At 46.0% G+C, this 23,899-nt stretch overlaps 1 protein-coding gene across 1 annotated transcript in view; it reads left to right on the top strand.

The window, feature by feature from the left end:
* Positions 1–23,899, top strand: part of LOC144606024 (E1A-binding protein p400-like) — a 117,237-nt gene that overhangs the window by 20,328 nt on the left and 73,010 nt on the right. Inside the window, 9 exon segments of the mRNA XM_078421787.1 lie at positions 24–111; positions 10,777–10,902; positions 15,536–15,954; positions 17,682–17,984; positions 19,115–19,300; positions 20,549–20,689; positions 21,955–22,036; positions 22,180–22,229; positions 23,315–23,366. Of these exon segments, the coding sequence (XP_078277913.1) occupies positions 24–111; positions 10,777–10,902; positions 15,536–15,954; positions 17,682–17,984; positions 19,115–19,300; positions 20,549–20,689; positions 21,955–22,036; positions 22,180–22,229; positions 23,315–23,366 (1,447 nt within the window).

The following is a 23,899-nucleotide window of genomic DNA, read 5'->3' on the forward strand; positions in this document are numbered from 1 at the left end:
TGCTCTTTCTTGTACCTCCACAGCAGACCCATCAAGGTACCCCGGTGGCAGGCACAGCCAATACTGTGGAGATTGAAGCTTTCAAGAGGCAGCAGGCTTTGGCTCAAGCAGGTACGTACGTCCCCATTCCTGGTTTTGGAGGAGTATCATGCAGTTTGTGCAACAGGTATGACAATGTAACACGTGCGGAGTGAATTGTCTTGCTTGATGCCAGGTTGAAGCATGTAGACTTCTTTGACATATATTTCATACTATTTACACTCTTTCTTTATGTCAAGCAGTAGAGACTTCTAAAACTTTACAACTAAATGTAAAGGACCAAGATTTGGTGAATCCCACCAAGTATTCTGCTTTCAAAGGCCGCCACAAATTTATGCATTATTCTGAAGATAGACACAAAATGCTGGGAGTAATTCAGTGGGACAGGCAGCATCTCTGGAGAGAAGGAAAGGGTGACATTTTGGGTCGAGACCCTTCTTCGGGCATTGTTCTGGTGCCCTCCAATCTACTTAATGTTCTTGCGTCATTCCTTTGAAACCCTGTTCTTTCTTGGATTGTTGCAACCGCTTTCCTCCACGGCCTCTTCTTAATCTACTTGCATGGCAGTGAGATTGAGGTATTCTAGTTCTGGTTCCTCTTTTATATACAGTCACCCTTGTCTCAGGGTGACGAGGTCCTAAGCTAGTAGGCTGCAGGGCCGTGTGTAGGAAGGAACTGCAGATGCTGGTTTAAACCGAAGATCGACACAAAAAGCCGGAGTAACTCAGCAGGACAGGCAGCATCTCTGGAGAGAAGGAATGGGTGAAGTTTCGGGTTGAGACCCTTCTTCAGACTGACGTCAGGGGAGAGGGAGAAACATAGATAAGGAAGTGTAAGGTGTGAAAATAGGACAAAGGGAATGAGGATCCCAGAAAATGTAGAATAGATCATCGTTAGCTGGGAGTTAGCTGCTTTTTTATCTGTTGAAAGCAAACCGAGATAAAATGTTGTCGGAGACAGTAAGACTGGTCGGAGAACTGCGAAGGTGGAGGGATGGAGAGAGAGGGAAAACAAGGGTTACTTGAAGTTAGAGAAGTCAATGTTCATACTGCTGGGGTGTAAGCTGCACAAGCAAAATGTGTGTTCCTCCAATTTGCACTGGGCCTCACTCTAACAAGCAGGAGAAGGAAGAGCATTGGAAAGGGCCATGAAAGCTGCTGACTGTAGTCAGTAGAAGATGTCAGTAAGGTGAGAGGGGAAAGATTTTAATAGGAACCTGAGGGGCAACTTTTTCTTACACAAAGAGTGGTGGATATATGGAACGGACTGCCAGAGGAGGGAGTTGAGTGAAGCATGTACTATCACAACGTTTAGGAAACATTTGGACGGATACATGAATAGAAAAGGTTTGGAGGGATTGGGCCAAATGCAGACAGGTGGGGCTAGTGCAAATGGGGCATGTTGGTCGGCATGGGCAGGTTGGGCCGAAGAGTCTGATCCCATGCTGTATAATTCTCTGGCTCTGGGGTGCAGTAGAGATGGGGTTCCCCTGGGCCTGCTGCTGCTGCTGGTCTTGGTGTACATTAATGATTAAAGCTACCTTGGAGACATGGAACGCAACGGAAATGTACAGATGATATGAAAGCTAGATGTGTTGGAAATAGTGAGGAAGGTAGTCATAGCCTACCCAATAGCATAACATAGAATTTAAATCTTTGCCACAGACGGCTGTGGAGGCCAAGTCAGTGGATATTTTTAAGGCAGAGATAGATAGATTCTTGATTAGTATGTATGTCAGAGGTTATGGGGAGAAGGCAGGAGAATGGGGTTAGGAGGGAAAGATAGATCAGCCATGATTGAATTGCGGAGTAGACTTGATGGGCCGAATGGCCTAATTCTGCTGCTATTCCTTGTGACTTCCTCCAGACAAATAAGCTGTGACTAACAAGCCAACACTGCTAGTATTTGTACATTACGTCTCCTTGCCCTCCATCCTAACACAAACATTTCCTTTGTTCTCTCCATAGTTCTCCCTTGAGTTTAGTTTATTGTCACGTGTACCGAGGTACAGTGAAAAGCTTTTGTTGCGTGCTAACCAGTCAGCGGAAAGACCATACATGATTACAATCGAGCCATCCACAGTGTACAGATAAATGATAAAGGGAATAACGTTTAGTGCAAGATATAGATATCCCTTAAAACATGCTTGTTTTCTAACTTTTCGTAGTTTTGATGAAAGGTTTTGACCTCAAACAGTAACTGTTTCTCCACAGAAGCTGCCTGGCCTGCTGATGAATGCAGCAGTTTCTATTTTAATTTGAGCACCTTGCATGTACGCTGGTGCCTGCCTTACCGTTCATGTGGATGTTTTCTCTATGTCTACTGAACGATAGGGAAATAAAATGAAGTCAGAAATGAATTGTTGGTCTGCTTTATTTCTAAAGTGAAGACACAGGATGACAGCTACTTGTTGATAAACCTGGTTTATTCGTTGCATCGCGGTTAGTGTAATTCCTGCCTTACTTTCCTGTATTATCTTTTTGAGTCATTTATGAGGCTTTTTCTGGACTGTTTCTGCCAGCTCTCGCTGACTGATTCTGTGTATGTTATTGCTTTTTAATCACCTTATTTTCAAAGCAGAGAAATCCCATCACGTTAGTTGAGGAAGCAACTTCACAGTTGGCATGTTAACATTTTATCATTTTGACATTAGCATTTTTTCCACCTAATACCAATTTTCACATTTGTGCGAGTACATTTGCTTTATAAATCCAACATTTAAAAATGTGTTTTTTTGTGTAAGAAACATCATAAAAGGTATCGGGGAAGAAAAATGTAAAGTCAAATCAATTCAATGTGGAAGAAAAAAACAGAATATATGGCATGAAATTTGAAGCTTTCATGCCAGACTGAAGATAAACTCAAAGTGCTGGAGTAACTCAGCGGGTAGCAGCATCTCTGCAGAACAGGGATGGGTGACGTTTTTGCTGGGACTCTTCTTCAGACTGAAAATAGAGCAAAGGGAATTGGAGGTAAAGAAAGGGCAGAACAAAACAGGGGTAAGAAAACCATCCTTTTTCTCCAGAGATGCTGCCTGACCCGCTGAGGTACTCCAGCACTCTGTGTCTTTCTTTTGTGTAGTTTCAGAAAAGTGGTGGGTACAGTAGTTTTATTGTGATTATGAATTGAACCAAGTATGTAGACAATGATAGCTGTTGGTTTGTGTTCATAAGTTGTAGGAGCAGAATTAGTCGGCCCATTGAATCTACACTGCCATTCACTCATGGCTGATCTATCTTTCCCTCTCAACCCCATTCTCCTGCCTTCTCCCCATAACCTATGACACCCGTACTAAAAATCAAGAATCACGTGTTCTGTAAGACATGTGAAGAAATTATGTTTGAAGAATTGAAAGATCTTGAGGGGACTAATTTCGAGGAGTGGTCTTTTGGAAGGAAACCTGGATGTGACTACCTGCTGTAGTCCACATGATGGTACCCACCTAAGTATGCACTGTGGAAGAAACAGTGGGAACATGAGATTGGCATCTGCAGTTCTTGAAGGGGATTCCAAGGGCAATATCACTGGGGTGGGGCGAGACTGAAACCGTTCTTTACGCTCATACCTCGTCTGTAGGAATATAGTTTGGAAAGGCTGATTTTGTCAACTGTTTGGAAGAACCAAATTAATTCCCTTCTATCTGGTAACAGTGATAGATGTTTACCAGCAATCTGGCTCAAAACAAGTGAAATCTGGCTGTGGGCTGACAGTTACCAATTACATTTACATTTCTTGATTAGTACTGGACTTGATGGGCCAATTGGCCTAATTCTGCTCCTATCACGTATGACCTTATAATGGTAAGTACTGGTATGTGCCCTGGAGTTATCTAGCATAGAAACAGGCACGGCAGACGCCGCGCGGAGCGGCACCAACATCCACTGCCTCTACAACCTTCACCGCCTTCCCGGTCGATCTCAGGCCCGGACCACCGAAACCACGACAGACCACCATGTCTTTCACAGCCATCATGCCGTCTTACATGGATTCTATTTCCATCTATGGCTTGCGTACTCGAATGCCTCTCCAAGTGTTATTAGATTTAGATTTTAGATTTAGAGATACAGCGTGAAAACAGGCCCTTCGGCCCACCGGGTCCGTGCCGCCCAACGACCCCCGCACATTAACACTATCCTACACACACTAGGGACAATTTTTTTAAAACATTTGCCCAGCCAATTAACCTACGTACCTGTACGTCTTTGGAGTGTGGGAGGAAACCGAAGATCTCGGAGAAAACCCACGCAGGTCATGGGGAGAACGTACAAACTCCGTACAGACGGCGCCCGTAGTCAGGATCGAACCTGAGTCTCCGGCGCTGCATTCGCTGTAAGGCAGCAACTCTACCGCTGCGCCACCATGCCGCACAAACTGTTCCTGCCTCCACCACCTCCTCTGCAAGCTCATTCCAGATACCATCTACTCTGTGTGAGAACAGTCTGTTTAAACTTCTTGTCTCTCACCTTTAATCTTACATCCTCTAGCTTTAGAAATCTTTACTTTGGGGAAACGACCTTATTGATGGCTCTGATAATTATATATAGCTTTGTCATGTCTCGACACACTCATATTAGTTCATTGTCACATACATCGGGGGACAATGAATTTTCATGTTCGCATCAATCTCAAGAGTAAACAGTATACACAATGAAAGATACAACAATGAATACAAAGCAACAGAATGGTACAAAGATTGTCTCTTAATCTAAAGTAGTTCTAAAAAAAACAAAAGTGCAAAACCTGACTAACTGAAGGGTGCAGGAAGGAGCTGCAGATGCAGTTTATACTGAAGATAGACAAAATGCTGGAGTAACTCAGCGGGACAGGCAGCATCTCTGGAGAGAAGGAATGGGTGACGTTTCGGGTCGAGACCCTTCTTGAGAAAGGTGCTTGGTTCAGAGTCTGATCATCGTGGGGACGAAGCTGTTCTTAACCCTGGACGTCCGAGCTTTGAAGCTTCGACGATAGTTGCAGCCTTCCTGAAGCAAGGTACTGTGAAGATGGACTGGGAGGAAGGAGGTGACGAACCCGTGCTGGGCTAGGCTGGGCTCTCAGCTCTACAGATTCAGGTGGTCAAGAACAGTGCAATTGCCATACCAGGCTGAGATGCATCCTATCAACATCAGAAGAGTTCGAGAGAATCCTCATGGACATGCTGAATCTTCTCAGGCGCATAAGCAAGTAAATGTGCTGATGTGCCTTTGTGATCACCGCATCAGTATGAAAGGACAAGGTTGGGTTGTTGATGATATGGATGCCCAGGAACTTGACGCTGTCGACCATCTACAGCACCTCCATTGATGAGGACAGGATTGTGTTCACCCCTTTGCTTCCTTCGGTCAACAATCAATTCTTTTGGCTTACTGCATGAAGGAATAGGTTATTGTTCTAACACCATAACGCGTTTCCCGATACCTTTGAACTCCTCTCATCGTTGTTGTTGATCCGGCTGATAACGCCGGTATTGCCGGTGAACTTGCAGATTGAGCTGGCACTGTTCTTGGCCATACAGTCATGGATGTACCGGGGGTAGAGCAGAGGGCAGGGGGCTGAGCACACAACCCTGAGAAGCTGCAATGGGGAGGGTCAGCATGGAAGAAACGTTTTGACCAATTCTAACCGATTGATGTGCAGGAAGGAACTGCAGATGCTGGTTTAAACCGAAGATAGACACAAAATTGGGGCCTGAAACACTTCATCATTCTCCGGGTTTGATTGCAGTTTTAGTTATTAGTTGTGCTTGGGTTCGATTAGATTAAAAAGACACCAGCATGATGTATGGTCCTTGCTCCAACTTTGTTCCTGATCAATTAACAAAAAAATAAAATAGCCATGTGTAGGAAGGAACTGCAGATGCTGATTTAAACCGAAGATAGACACAAAATGCTGGAGTAACTCAGCAGGTCAGACAGCATTCTCTGGAGAGAAGGAATGGGTGACTTGTGGGGTTGAGACCTTCAAATAGCCATGTTAGGTTTGTATTGCCTGGTTACAGGATTCCTTGTATTGCTATTCTAATTTAAGAGAAAAATAAAAGATTAATTGCCTATTTTTCTGATATGAAACCACAAGAACATTATGAGAAGATTATGATTTCATTATTTTTATTAGAAGAGTGGTCATTTACTGTAAACGATAAATTATACCTTTATTCTAATTTACCTCTGAGATGTAATTTTAGAGAGTTAAAACTACTGTTAATTCAGGTTATCCAAGCTTGACTGCGCTTCAACTGATTTTGCTCTGGGCTGAGGAGCCTGCTGGGGCATAAACATGTCAAGCTCTGGGCTTCTGTACCCACAAGCAATCTTCTCACCAGCTGCACGTGACCAGTTTGACAAGTTCAGACTGCGGTCATCAAAAGGCTGTGAGTGAATCTGATGCATGCAGTACGAGCTTATGCATGCATGAGGTACAAGCTCATCCATGCATGCGGTACAAGCTCATGCATACATGAGGTATAAGCCTTTGCATTGCATGATGCATGAGGTACAAGTCTTTCACACAAAGGGTGGTGGGTGTGTGGAACAAGCTGCCAGATGAGGTAGTTGAGGCTGGGACTATCAATGTTTAGGAAAGCAGTTAGGTACATGGATAGGACAAGTTTGGAGGGATATGGACCAAGCGCAGGCAGGTGGGACTAGTATAACTGGGACATGTTGGCCGGTGTGGGCAAGTTGGGCCGAAGGGCCTGTTTCCACACTGTATCACTCTATGACTCTATGACAAGCTGGTTTTGAGGTTGGGGTAAACATTGGTTGGTGAGTCACAAACTAAAGAGTGGATCTTGAAGCAACAGAGAATATGTGAAGCAGGGTAATTGGAATGTTTTTGCTTTGATTGTTTGAAAGATGCAGCATGAAACAGGTACTTTGGCCCACGAGCCCACGCTGACCATCGGTCTCCCGTTCACACTAGTTCTATGTTATTCCCCTTTCCCACTCACTCCCTACACACCAGGGGCAATTTACAGAGGCCAATTAACCTGGGATGTAGGAGAAAATCGGAGAACCCCGAAGAAACCCACGGGGTCACAGGGAGAACGTGCAAACTCCACCCAGACAGCAGCTGAGATCAGGATTGAATCTGGGGAGATGAGACAGCAGCCCAACCAACAGCTACGGTGCTGCCACAAAATCTGTTGAGGAAATATTAAATCAAACAGTGTAGGAAGGAACTGCAGATGCTGGTTTAAATCGAAGATAGACAAAGTGCTGGAGTAACTCAGCGGGACAGACAGCATCTTTGGAGAGAAGGAATTGGTGACGTTTCGGGTCGAGACCCTTCAGACTGAAGAAGAATGGTCACAACCCGAAACGTCACCCATTCCTTCTCTCCTGAGATGCTGCCCGTCCCCCTGAGATACTCCAGCATTTTGTGTCTATCTTCGATTTAAACCAGCATCTGCAGTTCCTATTTACAAAAGAAGATTGCCAGGTTGAATGAGGGCTCAAAAATATGCTCTAATGTAGCGTACTAAACAGTTTAATGTAGGAGATTGGGGTCAGGCGCATGAAGAAACTCTTCACACAGCTGTCTTGCTGTGGAGTAGAAATGAAGAGTTAGTAAATGAAGAAAATATCATGTTAACTCAAGAATTGTGTAACAGCATGGCTGGAGGCTATTGACTAAACACATGGGATAAGGGCCTATCATTCCACTCACAAATACCAGGGTCTAATGGTGAGTCGAAGAGCATATTCTTTATTGTCAATTTTCGATCGGGTGGCTTTAGATGGGAAGATATTAAAATGGGAGATATAAGGAATATAAAAATATTTGTTTAATTATTGAAGGATTTTTAAAACTTGAAGAGTGCTTTTCTTTTTAACCTGTCAGTAAATTTCTCAGGTGCACATCCAAGCACGTACTTTGCTTTGATGTAAAAGTTCGTTGGATGCTTTCAAGAGAGAGCTGGATAGAGCTCTTAAGGATAGCGGAGTGAGGGGGTATGGGGAGAAGGCAGGAACGGGGTACTGATTGATAGTGATCAGCCATGATCGCATTGAATGGCGGTGCTGGCTCGAAGGGCTGAATGGCCTACTCCTGCACCTATTGTCTATTGTCTATTGTCTATTCCATTTATTAATGACTATCTTAAATTTATGACGTGTAGTTTATTTGGCAAAACCACGTGGAAAGAGGCCCTTCGGCCTACCGGGTGCATGTCGGCTATCGTTCACCCATTCACACTAGTTCTATATTATCCCACGTCTGCATCCACTCACTACATGAGCGGCAATTTACCGAGGCCACTTAACCTACAAACCTGCACGTCTTTGGGATGTGGGGGGAAACCGGAACACCTGGAGGATACCCACCTGGTCACAGGAAGACAATGCACACAGCATTGGGTCAGGATTGAACCTGGGTCTCTGGTGCTGGGAGGAAGCAGCTCTACCAGCAGCGCCACCATGCCATGTATTCTGGATATCCCCACATGTGGACCGATCTTTCTCTGTTTGCCTTATTTAAGCTCACAACAGTTCTGAGGTTCTTTTTGTACTTCCTGGGTTTGAAGTCTGATGAATGAATATGTTCTTATGATGTCAGCTATGTGTTCAATAAGTGTCAGCTCTGTCCTTGAGGACAACTTAATATATAAATTAAATATGAAAAGATTGGCCTGTGTTAAATGTAAATTACTGTGTCTTCCCATAACTTGGGATTTACAAGGATGTTGCCAGGACTCGAGGGCCTGAGCTAGAGAGAAAGGTTGAGCAGGCCAAGACTTTATTCTTCAGAGGATGTGGTGATTTTATAGAGGTGTATAAGATCATGAGAGGAATAATTAGGGTAAATGCACAGAGTATTTTACAGAGTATAGGAATCAAGAACCAGAGGACATAATTTCTACATGGTGAAACCAAAATGTATAAAAATGGCCTTTAATAAAATCTGACACGTGATTTTTTTCTATTACAAATCTCAAATTGTGGAGTACAGAGGCAAATAAATAAATGATGGGTCTTTGTCCCAAACATTATGGAGGGCACTGTGGGTTAAAGGTGAGGAAAGATTTAATAGGAACCTGAGGGCCAACTGGGGTGGTGGGTGTATGGAACAAGCTGCTGGAGGAGGTAGTTGAGGCAGGTATTATTACAATATTTGGACTGGTACATGGATAGGACAGGTTTAGAGGGATATGTACCAAGCGCAGGCAGGTAGGACTAGTGTGGATGGGGCATGTCGGTTAGCGTGAGCAAAGTTGGGCAGAAGAGCCTATTTCCACTCGATGTCTTGAATTTACCTCCAAAAATTAAAGTAATAACTAAATGTAAAATGTTATTATTACAGCTAGCACTACTTGTGTATTTCCCGCATGACCAGTCTTCATTTGGTGGGGAGGCATTGATGAGTTAAGGATGTCTTTTAGCTGGCATTAATGCTTGCAATTAGCTAGTTGTTACTAAATAGTCTTCCAAAGTTTGAAGTGTTCCACAGCCAATGTACAGACTAGACCAAATACGCAGACAAAGTTTATGTGATTTGTAATTCAACATTCGTGCAGCACAGGCACAGGCCCTTCAGCCCAACTCGTCCATGCCGTCCAAAGCTAGTCTCATTTGCCTGCGTTTAACTTTTTTGAGCATTTAATTAAAAAAACGAAAAATGTATTATATATTTTTATCCAATCTTGGTGACTGAAATTATTTGTAACCAGGATTGTAACCAGCTCTGGTTAAATCTTTACGGTTCCTACCCCTTTAGTCCACGATATACACGTCAGCCTGAAACCACGTCAGATCTCCAAGGATTCAAGAAGGGATGGCCATCTGCCACAGAAGCCCGCAGTCTGCTGTGGCGGTCCACTGTTATGTCTAACCGGTGTCTGGTCTCAAAGTACATTGATTCCCTGTTCCATCTACGTTGTTTCATTGCAGCATGCCAGTGTAGTTCACTTGACTGTCATGTGCACCGAGGTACAGTGAAAAGCTTTTTGTTGCGCGCTAACCAGTCAGCTGATTGACAATGCATGATTACAATCGAGCCGTGCACAGTGGATTTACCATGTGGATGTTCTGTTGTCATTATCCAGCTCTCATTCAGATCTATTCATTGACCGTTATATGTAGCCCCAGAATGTTTAGCCCATCTTGATAACTAAGATAGCGAAAATAAATGGGGTGTATAGCTGCTCTTATGTAGCCATGATACATGTGGGGTTAATGTAATTATGTCTATAGAAGGGAACTAGTATGCAGGTAGTAGAGACAGGGGAACATAAGGCCCATGTTCTAGGGTATGTGTAACACATGATATGTCTCTCACACAATGCTCTTTCAGTAATCTACAGTTGCCCGTGTTTTTTTTTAATGAAGTTGAAAGCTCCCAAAGAGCTTGCTTGAATCTTGCTGTGAAAGGGTGTCTCTGTCACTAGTCAGGGTGCCATTGTGAGTGCACTCAGTGGACAGTTTGATGTCAAACCCACCGCACAAAAAGCTGATACTTTCAATATACTGCATCCCTCATGCTAAGGCACTGTTGGACTGGCATTGAAGGCATCCTATAGTTCCTTATGAAAGTAAGATGCTCACTGACTTGTACAGTCCCGTAAGTTTTTAAACCACGTGCATATTCTTCAGTTGTCACTTTGACTCAGTTAGGAATTGTGCTGGAGATTGGAAGTCTCATGCATGAGCCAGTCTGCCGTGATCTTGGAGAAGGGAAGTGCTTCAGTAAGTTTCTTTTTTCTTGCATAATATTGCGAACTCTGTGTTTTGCTTTTGACCTCAGATCAGAATAAAAGGCCACGGATAGAAGGTGGTCGGCATGGAATGGTTTTCCAGCACACAACTGTGACTGCTTTAGGATCTTCAACTATTGTCCCCTTGCAGCAGCAGCTCATGCCTACAGTGCAGGGTAAGAGACACCAACACACATACTCCACATACGTCTTGTCTCATTTTTCACAAACTGTTCTTCCATCTGTTTTATGTTCCCGTAATCCCCCACCAAAGCCACTATCTGTCACTAAGTGGGATTCATTTGTAGCAGGTTTACACTGTAGACACAAAATGCCGGAGTAACTCAGCGGGTCAGGCAGCATCTCGGGAGAAAAGGAATGGGTGATATTTCGGTTCGGGACCCTTCTTAGACAATAGACAATCGATGCTGGAGTAGGCCCTTCGAGCCAGCACCACCATTCAATGTGATCATGGCTGATCATTCTCAATCAGTACCCCGTTCCTGCCTTCTCCCCATACCCCCTGACTCCGCTATCCTTAAGAGCTCTATCTACCTCTCTCTTGAATGCATCCAGAGAATTGGGTCTTCAGTCTGACCCTTCTTCTTCTTCTGTCCCGAGATGCGGCCTGACCCGCTGAGTTACTCTAGCATTTTGTGTCTACCTTCAATTTAGACCAGCACCTGCAGTTTTTTTCCTACAGGTTTACACTGTAATCTGGATGAATATGAAGAAAGTATTTTTTGTAAAATTGCAAGCGTAATGGTGATGTTCAACAAACTAACAATTTTAAAATGGGAGGGGGGGAAACCTGCAAGAGGGCATAAAATCCTCTCCATCTCAGTTTCCCTCCACAACCAGTTAACTGGTGCATTATAAAGAGGGCGGTGCTCTATTGAAAGTATCAGTGAACTATAAAATGCAATACTTTCAAACTTTGTATTGATGCCCGGGAATTCATTTCCTTTGAGCCCAAATCTGGCAAAACTGTACTTACCCTAGTATAAGTTCATAAACATTTGTGAGGAATGCTTTTGGTAATATTCATAAAAGACCAGAACAGGTTGTGCAAGGCTCATCTCTTTTAACCATATAATATTTCAGTTTTCTGTCATAGATAAAGATAAAGTAGGACTTGCCATTACAATATTCCTTCATTGCATTTTAAGGTTCTTTCATCGCTATTTATTTTACTAGTTATACTGGTTGTAATTATTGGTTGTAATTAAATAGTTCAAAGTCTCACTGCATCACCTTTCTTCCGTCAGCACCATTTTTCCCCCCCTCTTTTCATGAAAATCGTTGGGTGTCGGTAATGGTTCACTGGGGTAGGGAAGGATACTGTGAGTTTCAGACACTAGAGCACAGGATTCACGTCTAAGGTTCAGTGCGAGGATGCACCTTATTGCTAGGGTGCTGTCTGCAGGATGATATCGTAAACCAAGGGCCTGTTTGCGCACAAGGGTTTGTAAAACTATTTGAACACGAACCGTCTGCACAAAAGCTCGCTGTAACAGAAATTATGAAACCTAGTAAGTTTGGTGCTTTTGCAGCAAAGGATGTAAACGCTGTACTTATATCATATCATATCATATATATACAGCCGGAAACAGGCCTTTTCGGCCCACCAAGTCCGTGCCGCCCAGCGATCCCCGCACATTAACACTATCCTACACCCACTAGGGACAATTTTTACCTTTACCCAGCCAATTAACCTACATACCTGTACGTCTTTGGACACCTGTACACCAATGCAGAATGTTGGAGGGGGGGAGATCTTCCTTCTATGTCCTTTCATGAAATTTCCCCTTGCAAGGAGTTAATGCTGCAAGTTAACTTTCACCTGAATAACAATGTTGGCACTGTTTAAACCGTTGCTGCTCAAGGTTGATGATCGACTTTGATGGTGACATTGAACCAATTTCTGTTTCTTGGTATTGTTTCAGCATTTGGACAGAGCCCCGGGCACATTCTTTCTGGGCTGTTAAAAGTATAAGTTTGGATGCAGAAGATATCAGCTTTTTTAATGCATTAATCAGGCGCTGCGTTTTGCGTTAAACAATAAACAAAGTGCTGGAGGAACTAGGCGGTCAAGCAGCATCTGTGGGGGGGAATGGACAGACGATGGTGATTGGTTGAGGAGTGTGATAGCAGAGGGGAAGATGCTGTTCGTAAGTCCGTCATCCCAGAAGGTGGAAGAGAGAACAGGGAATGGCAGGCCTCCTTGTTGATACCTCTAGCTACCTAATGCAACACAGTGTGAAGGTGGACTGGATGGAAGGAAGTGATGAGCCTGTGATGGACTGGGCTGTGTTCACCACTCTCTGTAGGGTCAGGCAGTCGAGGGCAGAGCAGAGCAGCGTGGCAATCCAGGCAGGGCTGCATCCTCTCAGAACAGTGCGTCCGTAAATGTGTAAGTGAATCCTCGTGGATATGCTGAGTCTTCTCGGATGCCTAAAAAAGCTTCAAAGCACAAAGTGCACAAAGGCAGAAGGGTCCTGACCTCAAACATTGTGCGTCCATTCCCTCCACAGGCGCCGCCTGACTTGCTAAGTTCCTCCAGTACTTTCTGTCGTGGTCAAGGTTCCTGCATCTGCAGTTCCTTGTGTCTGTATGGGATTCAACCTCAGCACACAAAGGTGCTTCATTGCATTGTCTATATTTATTTTGCATGATATATTAACCATTAATCTGTTGGAACCACTGACAACTATGTCATGGACCTGTGGCAGGAATTGACTTCGACACTGGTATTGGGATTGAAAGGAGTCTGGGAGATTTTTGTCATGTGTGATTTATCTTCTGCCGTCAATTTCTGTGCCGGTAAACTCGATAAAATGATTGCATTGTATTATTTGAACTCTATGGGAAGTTTAGATGTTTTAATTGTTATCTAATAAGCTCCCAGTTTGAAACAGCGGTCGCTGTTTCTCTCCATAGTAGATCATCAGTCTTTGCAGAAAATGTCAGTGTGCTGAAATACAACTGATAAATATGTTTTGGTGACATTTTACCCACAGTAGTGTCAGTAAACTGTTTATTTAAAACACTATCTCAGTTGAAGACTCTGCTGTGAAAGCAATTGCAGACTTCTGTAATTCTGAAATTCTTCTGCCAAAGAAAGTTGCTCTTCTCATTGAATGCTGAAATGTTCCTTTTGCATCAGATCACTTGGATTTCAAACTCAGTTTATACTTGCATTTGGAATTTAATGGCTATTTTTTATTCTCTGGTGCAGTATTCCAAGAATCGAAACTTGAAGCGTTGAAGGCGGATGGTCTGCCTGTGATAACTCCTGAAAAGACCAACTCTTATCTGCCTGCACATAATCCATATGCTTTTGCAAAAGTCTGTTAAATGCCACTGCCCCCACCACCACCCCTGGTACCGTATTCCCAGTACCCACTGCCCCCACCACCACCCCTGGTACCGTATTCCCAGTACCCACTGCCCCCACCACCACCCCTGGTACCGTATTCCCAGTACCCACTGCCCCCACCACCACCCCTGGTACCGTATTCCCAGTACCCACTGCCTCCACCACCACCCCTGGTACCGTATTCCCAGTACCCACTGCCCCCACCACCACCCCTGGTACCGTATTCCCAGTACCCACTGCCCCCACCACCACCCCTGGTACCGTATTCCCAGTACCCACTGCCTCCCCCACCACCACCCCTGGTACCGTATTCCCAGTACCCACTGCCCCCACCACCACCACCCCTGGTACCGTATTCCCAGTACCCACTGCCCCCACCACCACCACCCCTGGTACCGTATTCCCAGTACCCACTGCCCCCACCACAACCCCTGGTACCGTATTCCCAGTACCCACTGCCCTCTGGGCACGGCACATCACCTTCACACTTTGCCTCTCTCACCTTAAAGCTATGCCATCTAGTATTTGATATCTTCATCCTGTGTAAAAGGTTCTGACTGTCTACCCTATCTATGCCTCTCATAATTTCACGTACTCATATCAGGTCTCCCCTCAACCTCCGCTGATCCAGAGAAAACAATCCAAGTCTGTCCAACCTCTCCTCGTAGCTAATGCACCCTAATCCAGGCAGCATCCTGGTCAACCTCCTCTACACCCTCTCCAAAGCCTCCACATCCCTCCTGTAATGCGGGGTGACCAGAACTGCACGCAATACTCCACATGCGGCCCGACTAAAGCCCTATAAAGCTGCATCATGAGTTCCTGACTCATATACTCAATGCCCCGACCGATGAAGGCAAACATACCCTATGTCTGCGTTACCACTCTATCTACTTGTGTTGCCACTTTTAGGGAGTTAAGGACTTGGACCCCAAGATCACTGTGATCATCAATGCTGTTAAGGTTATGTCATTAATTGTATATTTTCCCCTTGCAGTTGCCTTTCCGTTGTGCAACATCTCCCACTTGCTCGGATTAAACTCCTGCCATTTCTCCGCCCATTTCTGAATCTCATCTGTACCTGCTGTGTACTTAGACAGCCTTCCTCACTGTCCACAACACTAGCGATCTTGGTGGCATCTGCAAATGTGCCAACCAACCCATCTACGCTATTGTCCAAGTCATTTATATACGTCACAAGCAATACAGCTCCCAGCACAGGAGGTTGTATTATGTCTCGCCTCCTGCAATGAATCAAGCCTCTAGTAGTTTTGATACTTGGAGAGGTTTAGACCTTGGTACCGTGTGTGGAATTTGCTACTGGGTTAATTTGCTGATCGCATTTGTTTATCATTGAGATGTAGCTGAATGCACAAAGACAGGAGCAGGCAGCAGTGACTCAGTGTGCTCTGTGTTTAACGTCTCTACAGGTGGAATGCCCCCCACTCCTCAGCTGATACAGCTGACGGGCCAGAAGCAGAGCCAACAGCAGTACGATCCTTCCAAAGGGCCGCCGGTGCAGAATGCAGCCAGCTTGCACACGCCTCCGCCCCAGCTGCCCACTCGGCCTACATCCATCCCACTGACCCCCATCCCAGCTGCCATCCAGTTGGCGCAACAGCACATGGTGGAGACCCAGCTGCAGCCCCATGCCCAACTCCAGCTCCAGCCTCAGGCCACGCTCCAGGCCCTCCTGCCGGTCAAGAGCCAGGCGCAGCCGATCTCTCTTTCCCAGACTCAGACCCACCTCCAGTCGCAGCTGCAACAACAGCCCCAAGCTCCCCTTCACCTCCCGATGCAGATTCAACCAGCACAGCTTCACCTGTCACAAGCACACCTTCCACAACAGGTAACAACACTCGACAGCCGAATGTGTAATGTATGGTTGCGATGAATGGTGCTTTACAGGGGCAGCACGGTGGTGCAGCTGGTAGAGCCACTGCCTCACAGCGCCAGAGGCCTAGGTTTCATCTTGACCTCTGTGTGTTGTTCGTACGTGCTCTCAGTGATTGCATGGGTTTCCTCCGTTATACAGCGTTGACGGGCCCTGTCGTGGAGAACAAAGGGGAGCCGGCGTTGGGGGGGGGCGAGAACAAGAGGGAACGGCGGGGGGGGGCGAGAACAAGAGGGAACGGTGGGGGGGGGAGAACAAGAGGGAACAGTGGGGGGTGGCCGAGAACAAGAGGGAACGGTGGGGGGGGGGGGGCGAGAACAAGAGGGAACGGTGGGGGGGGGGGGTGCGAGAACAAGAGGGAACGGTGGGGGGGGGGCCGAGAACAAGAGGGAACGGTGGGGGGGGGGGCGGGGGCCACGAACAAGAGGGAACAGTGGGGGGGGGGGGAAACAAGAGGGAACGGTGGGGGGGGGGGGTGCGAGAACAAGAGGGAACGGTGGGGGCTGCGTGAAGACGGGACCAACAGTATTTAAGGGTACCTTTGTAACTTTGTCGGCGTCCTGTGGCAACCCCTTTGTGTACTGTGTATGCAAAAAACAAAGAATTTCACTGTACACTCACGGTACATGTGACAAGAAAGTATCTATCTATCTAAACAGCCCCCTTGTCCAACATGCCCATGCCAACTAACATGTTCCATCTACACTAGTCCCACCTATCCACGCTTAGTCCATGTCCCTCTAAACTTGTCCTATCCATGTACTTGTCCGAATGGCTCTTAAATATTATGATCGTACCTGCCTCTGATGTGTCTATTTGTCCCTTTGGGTCTCTTTGCACTTCCACCCCGTTTCAATGGCTAAAATATGTGCTCTCCCTATTCTTCCTGATGATAAGCAGCACTCTATCCAAAGTGAAAGTGTTTTTTTCAGTTACATGAATGTTATTGCTCTGCCTGCTTCTCCCTGAGCTTGGAAACATTTCCACGTCCCTGACTCCCTCCCTTGTGAAACCTCCAAGACATCCCTTTTTCGGGTTTGGATTATTTCAGTCATAAAGCATGAAAACAGGCCCTTCGGCCCAACTTGCCCACGCTGACCAACATGCCCCATCTACACTCTTCCCACCTGCCTGCGTTTGGCCCATGTCCCTCTGAACCTATCCTATCCATGTACCTGTCCAAATGTCTCTGAAACGTCGTGACAGTACAGGTGGTCCCCGGCTTACGATGCTGCAACTTGTGATATTTCGACTTTGGGACGGTGCAAATGGCAGTGATCCATGGCGAGCCGCTGCTCGCTGCCGAACACGTGATCACGTGTATTATAATGCATTTCCACTTACAATATTCTCGGTTTCAGATGGGTTTCTCGGAACGGAACCCCTGGGAAGCTGAGGAGCACTTGTAGCAGCCTCAACTACCTCCTCCGGCAGCTCGTTCCATACACCCACCACCCTTTGTGTGAAAAAGTTACCCCTCAGATTTCTATTAAATCTTTTCCCCTTCAGGTTTCGCTTGATTTGGCATCCATTCCTTCACATTATTATTGCACATAATTATTGAAATGTGTGTGCTGCAAGTACTGTAGGTGTTGTGTTTTGTAAAAGACCTTCTTGTTGCTACAGAAGGCATGAATGTCCCAATGGTGAAGATGTTGATTAAATCCTTTGTTCCCATCTAGACGGTGACGTTGATGCGATCTACCAGTGAGACTGGCCAGGTTTGCCAACGACTGATTGCCAACTCGCTGCCTGCTGCATCTGTGCCACAAGTGACCCTCCCGGGCACTGTGTCCTCTGCTCCTGTGCACCAGACACTGACTACCCGGCCAGCGTCGCCCGTTCTGCCAACCAAGCCGCAAGGGTTGGTCGGCCTCTCTGTCATAACACCGCCTAAAGCCCAGGCGGTGTTACACAACCCAGCGCCCGCTGCTCAGGAAAACACCACCAATGCACAAGACAAAGTCGTGGAACAAGTCAAGCAGGTAGCAACGCCGGGTATCATTTGGGACGTCCTAGCTATGGCTTTTGTCAACTGTAAGAAATAGAAGCAAGTTGGCAATTCAATGGTAATGCTTGCTGCACCATTCAGTGAGATTCTGGTTGATCTTGTATCTCAGCGCCTCCAACACGCACTGGCCCCGTATCCTTTGGTTCCCTTAACACCAAAAAAAACTTGTTGTTTTGTTGATCATTAAGGCATCAAAGCCTGAACGAGTTTCAAGTGATTCCAGCCGGACAACCTATTCAGCGGAATGTGCAGTTCCAGATTTCACTCCTCTCGTGAGAAGTGAAATGGCTCTGTGCTTTCACCCTGTCTATTCCCCTCATGATTTTATACACCTCCATAAGATCACTCCCCAGCCTCCTGTGCCCAAGGAATCAAGCCCAACCTCTCTGGCCACAGTTTAAGAATAAGGGGTAGGCCATTTAGAACGGAGATGAGGAAAAACTTTTTCAGTCAGCGAGTTGTAAATCAGTGGAATTCTCTGCCTCAGAAGGCAGTGGAGGCCAATTCTCTGAATGCATTCAAGAGAGAGCTGGATAGAGCTCTTAAGGATAGCGGAGTCAGGGGGTATGGGGAGAAGGCAGGAACGGGGTACTGATTGAGAATGATCAGCCATGATCACATTGAATGGTGGTGCTGGCTCGAATGGCCTACTCCTGCACCTATTGTCTGTTGTTCCCATATCCCTTGATTCCGCTCGCCCCTAGAGCTCTATCTAACTCTCTTGTAATCATTTAATCTTTCATCATCTTTGATCATCATTTCTCTGTACAGAGTTTGTGAAGCTTTTGCCCATTTTTCATGTCTTTGTAACATTTTCATGTTAATCCAATGCCCTTATCTATTTGTTTTCACCATATATTCAGACCCTGGATTTCAGACGAAAACGCCGAGTTTCTGAAATATTCCTAATCTTTGTGATTGTCTTGCTAAAAGCCATAAATCTGCACCCTCTGGTTACTGACTGGAAAGTACTCAATACTCTTTAAGTTCCCAAAGTGTATCACCCGCCCTTGTCGGGATTAAATTCCATCCACCGATGATCCGGCCAATTTTCCCATCTGATCAATATCCTGCTAAATATTCCTTTGTTCGTTTCTTTGGTAGGAAAACCAGATACATCAACGGATTTCCGAACTTAGGAAAGAGGGATTGTGGTCGCTGAGAAGACTACCGCGACTGCAGGAGGCACCAAGGCCAAAGTCACACTGGGATTACGTGCTGGAGGAGATACAGTGGATGGCCGCAGACTTTGCTCAAGAAAGGAGGTGGAAGATGGGCATTGCTAAAAAGGTCAATGTGATTTAGTGTTTGCATTTAGAGGGATGGCGTGGAAACGGACACTTCGGCCTATTGAGTCCGCGCTGACCAGCAGTACACTACAATCCTGCACGGTGGCGTAGCAGTAGAGCCTTGTAGAGCCAGGTTAGATCCTGACTACGGGCGCTGTCTGTACGGAGTTTGTACGTCCTCCCCGTGACCTGTGCGGGTTTTCTCCGAGATCTTCGGTTTTCTCCCACACTCCAAAGACATGCAGGTTTGTTGGTTAATTGGCCTGGTATAAATGTTTTTTTAAATTGTCCCTTGTGTTTGTAGGATAGTGTTAGTGTGCGGGGATCGCCGGTCAATGCGGACTCAGTGGGACGAAGGGACAATTTCCACGCTGTATCTCTAAACTAAACTACACATCTTTTCTTGATGCAGTGTTTAAAGTTTTAAAAAAAAGACCTGGTAGGGTATATATATACAGAAAAAAAATCTCCAGCCCTAAGTGTACGAAAATATCATATATATTTAAGGGGATCATCAGGATAAATGTCTTTAATTCATTTAATTTCTTTAGTTAGTTTAGAAAGTAGAACTTGTGACTGCAAGGGAGATGGAGTTGAACAGTAGAGATGCATTTCAGAGCAAGATGGGTTTCCATATTGGAGAAACAAACAAAAGTAGACACAGCGTGCAGGAAGGAACCGCAGATGCTGGTTTAAAACAAAGATAGACACAGAGTGCTGGAGTAACTCAGCGGGACAGGCAGCATCTCTGGAGAGAAGGAATGGGTGAGGTTTCAGGTCGAGACCCTTATTCCCGACGACTCAAAACGTCACCTATCCATGATCTCCACAGATGCTGCCTGACCCGCTGAGTTACGCCAGCACTCTGTGAAACGTCACCTATCCACGTTCTCCACAGATGCTGCCTGACCCGCTGAGTTACTCCAGCACTCTGTGAAACGTCACCTATCCACGTTCTCCACAGATGCTGCCTGACCCGCTGAGTTACTCCAGCATTTTGTGTCAGTCTGCCGTTTAAACCAACATCTGCAGTTCCTTCCTGCACTTTTAGATAGGTGCATGGAAATGCAGGGATATAGATCACGTGCAGGCAGAGGAGATTAGTTTAAATTGCAGTCATGGTTGGCATGGACATTGTCGGCCGAGGGGCCTGTTCTTGTGCTGTTCTGTTGTATAGTTTTATTTTGTCGTGTTGTGTTGTGGCAATATTGATCTCCGGGAAGCATTGATGGTTAATTTCTGTGAGCAGCTTGCACGCACTGTTGTGCGCCATCACGAGGAGCAGAAGCTGAATGAAGAGCGGGCGAAGAAAGAAGAACATGCCAAGTTAAGAAGGAAAGCGGCCTTGGTTGCAAGGGAAGTGCTGCACTTCTGGCATAATATTGAAAAGGTAAGATATCAAGCAGGTGGGAGTAATGTAGACGGGACACGTTGGTCCAGAGGACCTGTCTCCACGCTGTGTGACTAGGAGTACACTATGAGAAGCATGTTATTTTCTACATCAATGCCATAAGGTCATAAGTGATAGGAGCAGAATTAGGCCATTCGGCCCATCAAGTCTACTCCGCCATTCAATCATGGCTGATCTATCTCTCCAAACCCCATTCTCCTGCCTTCTCCCCGTAACCTCTGACACCCGTACTAATCAAGAATCTATCTCTGCCGTAAAAATATCCACTGACTTGTGGCCTCCACAGCTGTCTGCGGCAAAGAATCCCACAGATTCACCACCCTCTGATTAAAGAAATTCCTCCTGAACTTCTTCCTAAAGGAACGTCCTTTAATTCTGAGGCTGTGACCTCTAGTCCTACAGCTTCTATCTTCCAACATGCAACTCTTCAAAGCTTCTGAGTGCAAGGAAGAGATCCTCTGGACTCTGGCAATGCTTCTCCGTTGTTGAAAGCAGAGAATGCCCCGAGGATCAAATGATAACCAGGGTACAGAAGTTGGGAGATCATGTTGCAGTTATATAAGACGTTGGTGAGACCGCATTTAGAATATTATGTTCAGCTCTGGGCACCATGTTATAGGAAAGATTTTGCCAAGCTTGATAGGGTTCGGAGAAGATTTACGAGGATGTTGCCAGGACTAGAGGGTGTGAGCTACAGGGAGAGGTTGAGTAGGCTGGGTCTCTATTCCTTGAAGCGCAGGAGGATGAGGGGCGATCTTATAGAGGTGTATAAGATCACGAGAGGAATAGATCAGGTAGATGCACAGAGTCTCTTGCCCAGAGTAGGGGAATCTAGGACGAGAGAACATAGGATCAAGGTGAAGGGGAAAAGATTTAATAGGAATCTGAGGGGTAACTTTTTCACACAGAGGGTGGTGGGTGTATGGAACAAGCTGCCAGAGGAGGGAGTTGAAGCAGGGACTATCCCAATGTTTAAGAAACAGTTAGACAGGTACATGGATAGGACAGGTTTGGAGGGATATGGACCAAACACAGGCAGGTGGGACTAGTGTAGCTGGATCATGTTGGCCGGTGTGGGCAAGTTGGGTTGAAGGGCCTGTTTCCACACTGTATCACTCTATGACTAGTGTAGCTGGATCATGTTGGCCGGTGTGGGCAAGTTGGGCTGAAGGGCCTGTTTCCACACTGTATCACTCTGTGACTCTATAACTGTTGTTATAGTTTATTTTATTTTCTCTTTCCAGGTTGTGGAAGTCAAATTGCAGCTTTACATGGAGGGACAAAGAAAGAAAGCCTTACTTTTACGAAAGGGGACATCCAACAAAGGTTAAGACTGATTATTTAAAGAACTGTTGAGTTTACTTTTGGTGGGTCGGGGCAGAGTGCTAATACCCCTCAGGTTGTTTTGTTGACTGTAACGGTGTAAATGCTTGAGGGCTGTAATTATAACATTCAGCTCTTTTTTCCAGATCAAATTTCTGGCTCTTCATGGCCCCTGTCAGAAAAGCAGAGTGATTCAGTAAGTTCTTAAATAAACCATTCCTATCACATACTATTTAAACTGATGTTGATAAGCGCATTTGAGTAATTCTCAGTATATTTAAAAAGCAGTGCTGAAAATGAAGACCGAAAGTGGTTTCTGTTGGTTAAAAATTAGATCTGTTACCAACATAGCAAGATAATTCAGACACTAGATAGATACAAAATTACTGAAGAAGTCTGAAGAAGGGTCTCGACCCGAAACGTCACCGATTCCTTCTTGCCAGAGATGCTGCCTGTCCCGCTGAGTTACTTCAGCATTTTGTGTCTATCTTCAGTTTAAACCAGCATCTGCAGTTCCTTCGTACATGATTCAGACTTTAAGCAGATTAGTGATGTCTGGAGCAGCTCAGTGGGTCGAGCTGTGCTGGGATAAATGGGGAGAAATGGGGATAGTGGGGGCCTTTGAGAAGGATGAAGAGCGAATGGAACCAGGTAGGGGGGGCGGGACCTGGTGGCTGAAGTGTGAGGGGGGCAATCGAGAAGGGGAGGGGAACAAAAATGGGTGACGAGGACAGGTGTGGGATCTGGGAAAGGGGGCAGTGGAGAAGGTGAGAAATGGACAGGTGTGTGTGAAGGGGAGGCATGCAACATGGGGATCACCTGGGCCACTGCTGACAGAGTGTGCAGGTGCTCAGCCCAGCCTCACTGATGTGGAGGTGGGGGCACCGGCGACAGTGGACGAGGTCAGGTGAGGTTGACGTGAGTCTTGGCCTCACCCCAAGGGCAGTTTAGATCCCTGATGGTGATGGGGGGAGGAGGTGTAGTGACAAGCGCAGTTGTAGGGGAAGGGGGGGGGATGAGCAGACCAAGGAGTCATGCAGAGTCTCGTCTCTGAGGAGGGGAGTGGGCAGTGGGGAGGGTTAGATGTGGATGGTGGTGGTGTCACCCTGCACTCTGACGGGGATGTGCTGCTTGTGGAGGCTGATAGGGTGACAGATGAGCACGAGAGAAACTCTGCTGTGTTTGGAAAGAGGAGTGTTGAGAGCAGACGTTCTTGTAGTTACTGAAACTAATGAATCATGATGGATTCTGTGTCTAAACTTGCATGTTTTTACTTTATAGGATCCATTGGGTAGTGACAGCAGGAGGAGATGTGGGGACGCTGGTGACACAGGTTTGTAGATCATAAGATCATCAGTGATAGGGGAAGAATTAGGCCACTCCGCCATTCAATCATGACTGATCTATCTCTCCCTCCGAACCCCATTCTCTTTCCTCCTCCCCATAACCCCTGTCACCCGTACTAATCAAGTCTATCTTTCTCTGTCTTAAATATATCCACTGATGGCCTCCACAGCCGTCTGTGGCAAAGAATTCCACAGATTCACCACCCTCTGACTAAATAAATTCCTCCTCATCTCCTTCCTAAAAAAAAGTCCTTAAATCCTGAGGCTGTGACCTCTAGTCCTAGACTCTCCCACTAGTGGAAACATCCTCTCCACATCCACTCTATCCAGGCCGCTCACTATTCTGTACGTTTCAATGAGGTCCCCCCTCATCCTTCTAAACTCCAGCGAGTACAGGCCCAGTGCCGACGAACGCTCATCATATGCTAACCTACTCATTCCTGGGATCATTCTTGTAAACCTCCTCAGGAAGGTTCTTAAGATCACAGGTTGTCTGCAGCCAATATTTGTATTTATACCT

The sequence above is a fragment of the Rhinoraja longicauda genome, chromosome 25, assembly GCF_053455715.1.
Source record: "Rhinoraja longicauda isolate Sanriku21f chromosome 25, sRhiLon1.1, whole genome shotgun sequence".
In the NCBI taxonomy this organism is placed as follows: domain Eukaryota; kingdom Metazoa; phylum Chordata; class Chondrichthyes; order Rajiformes; family Arhynchobatidae; genus Rhinoraja; species Rhinoraja longicauda.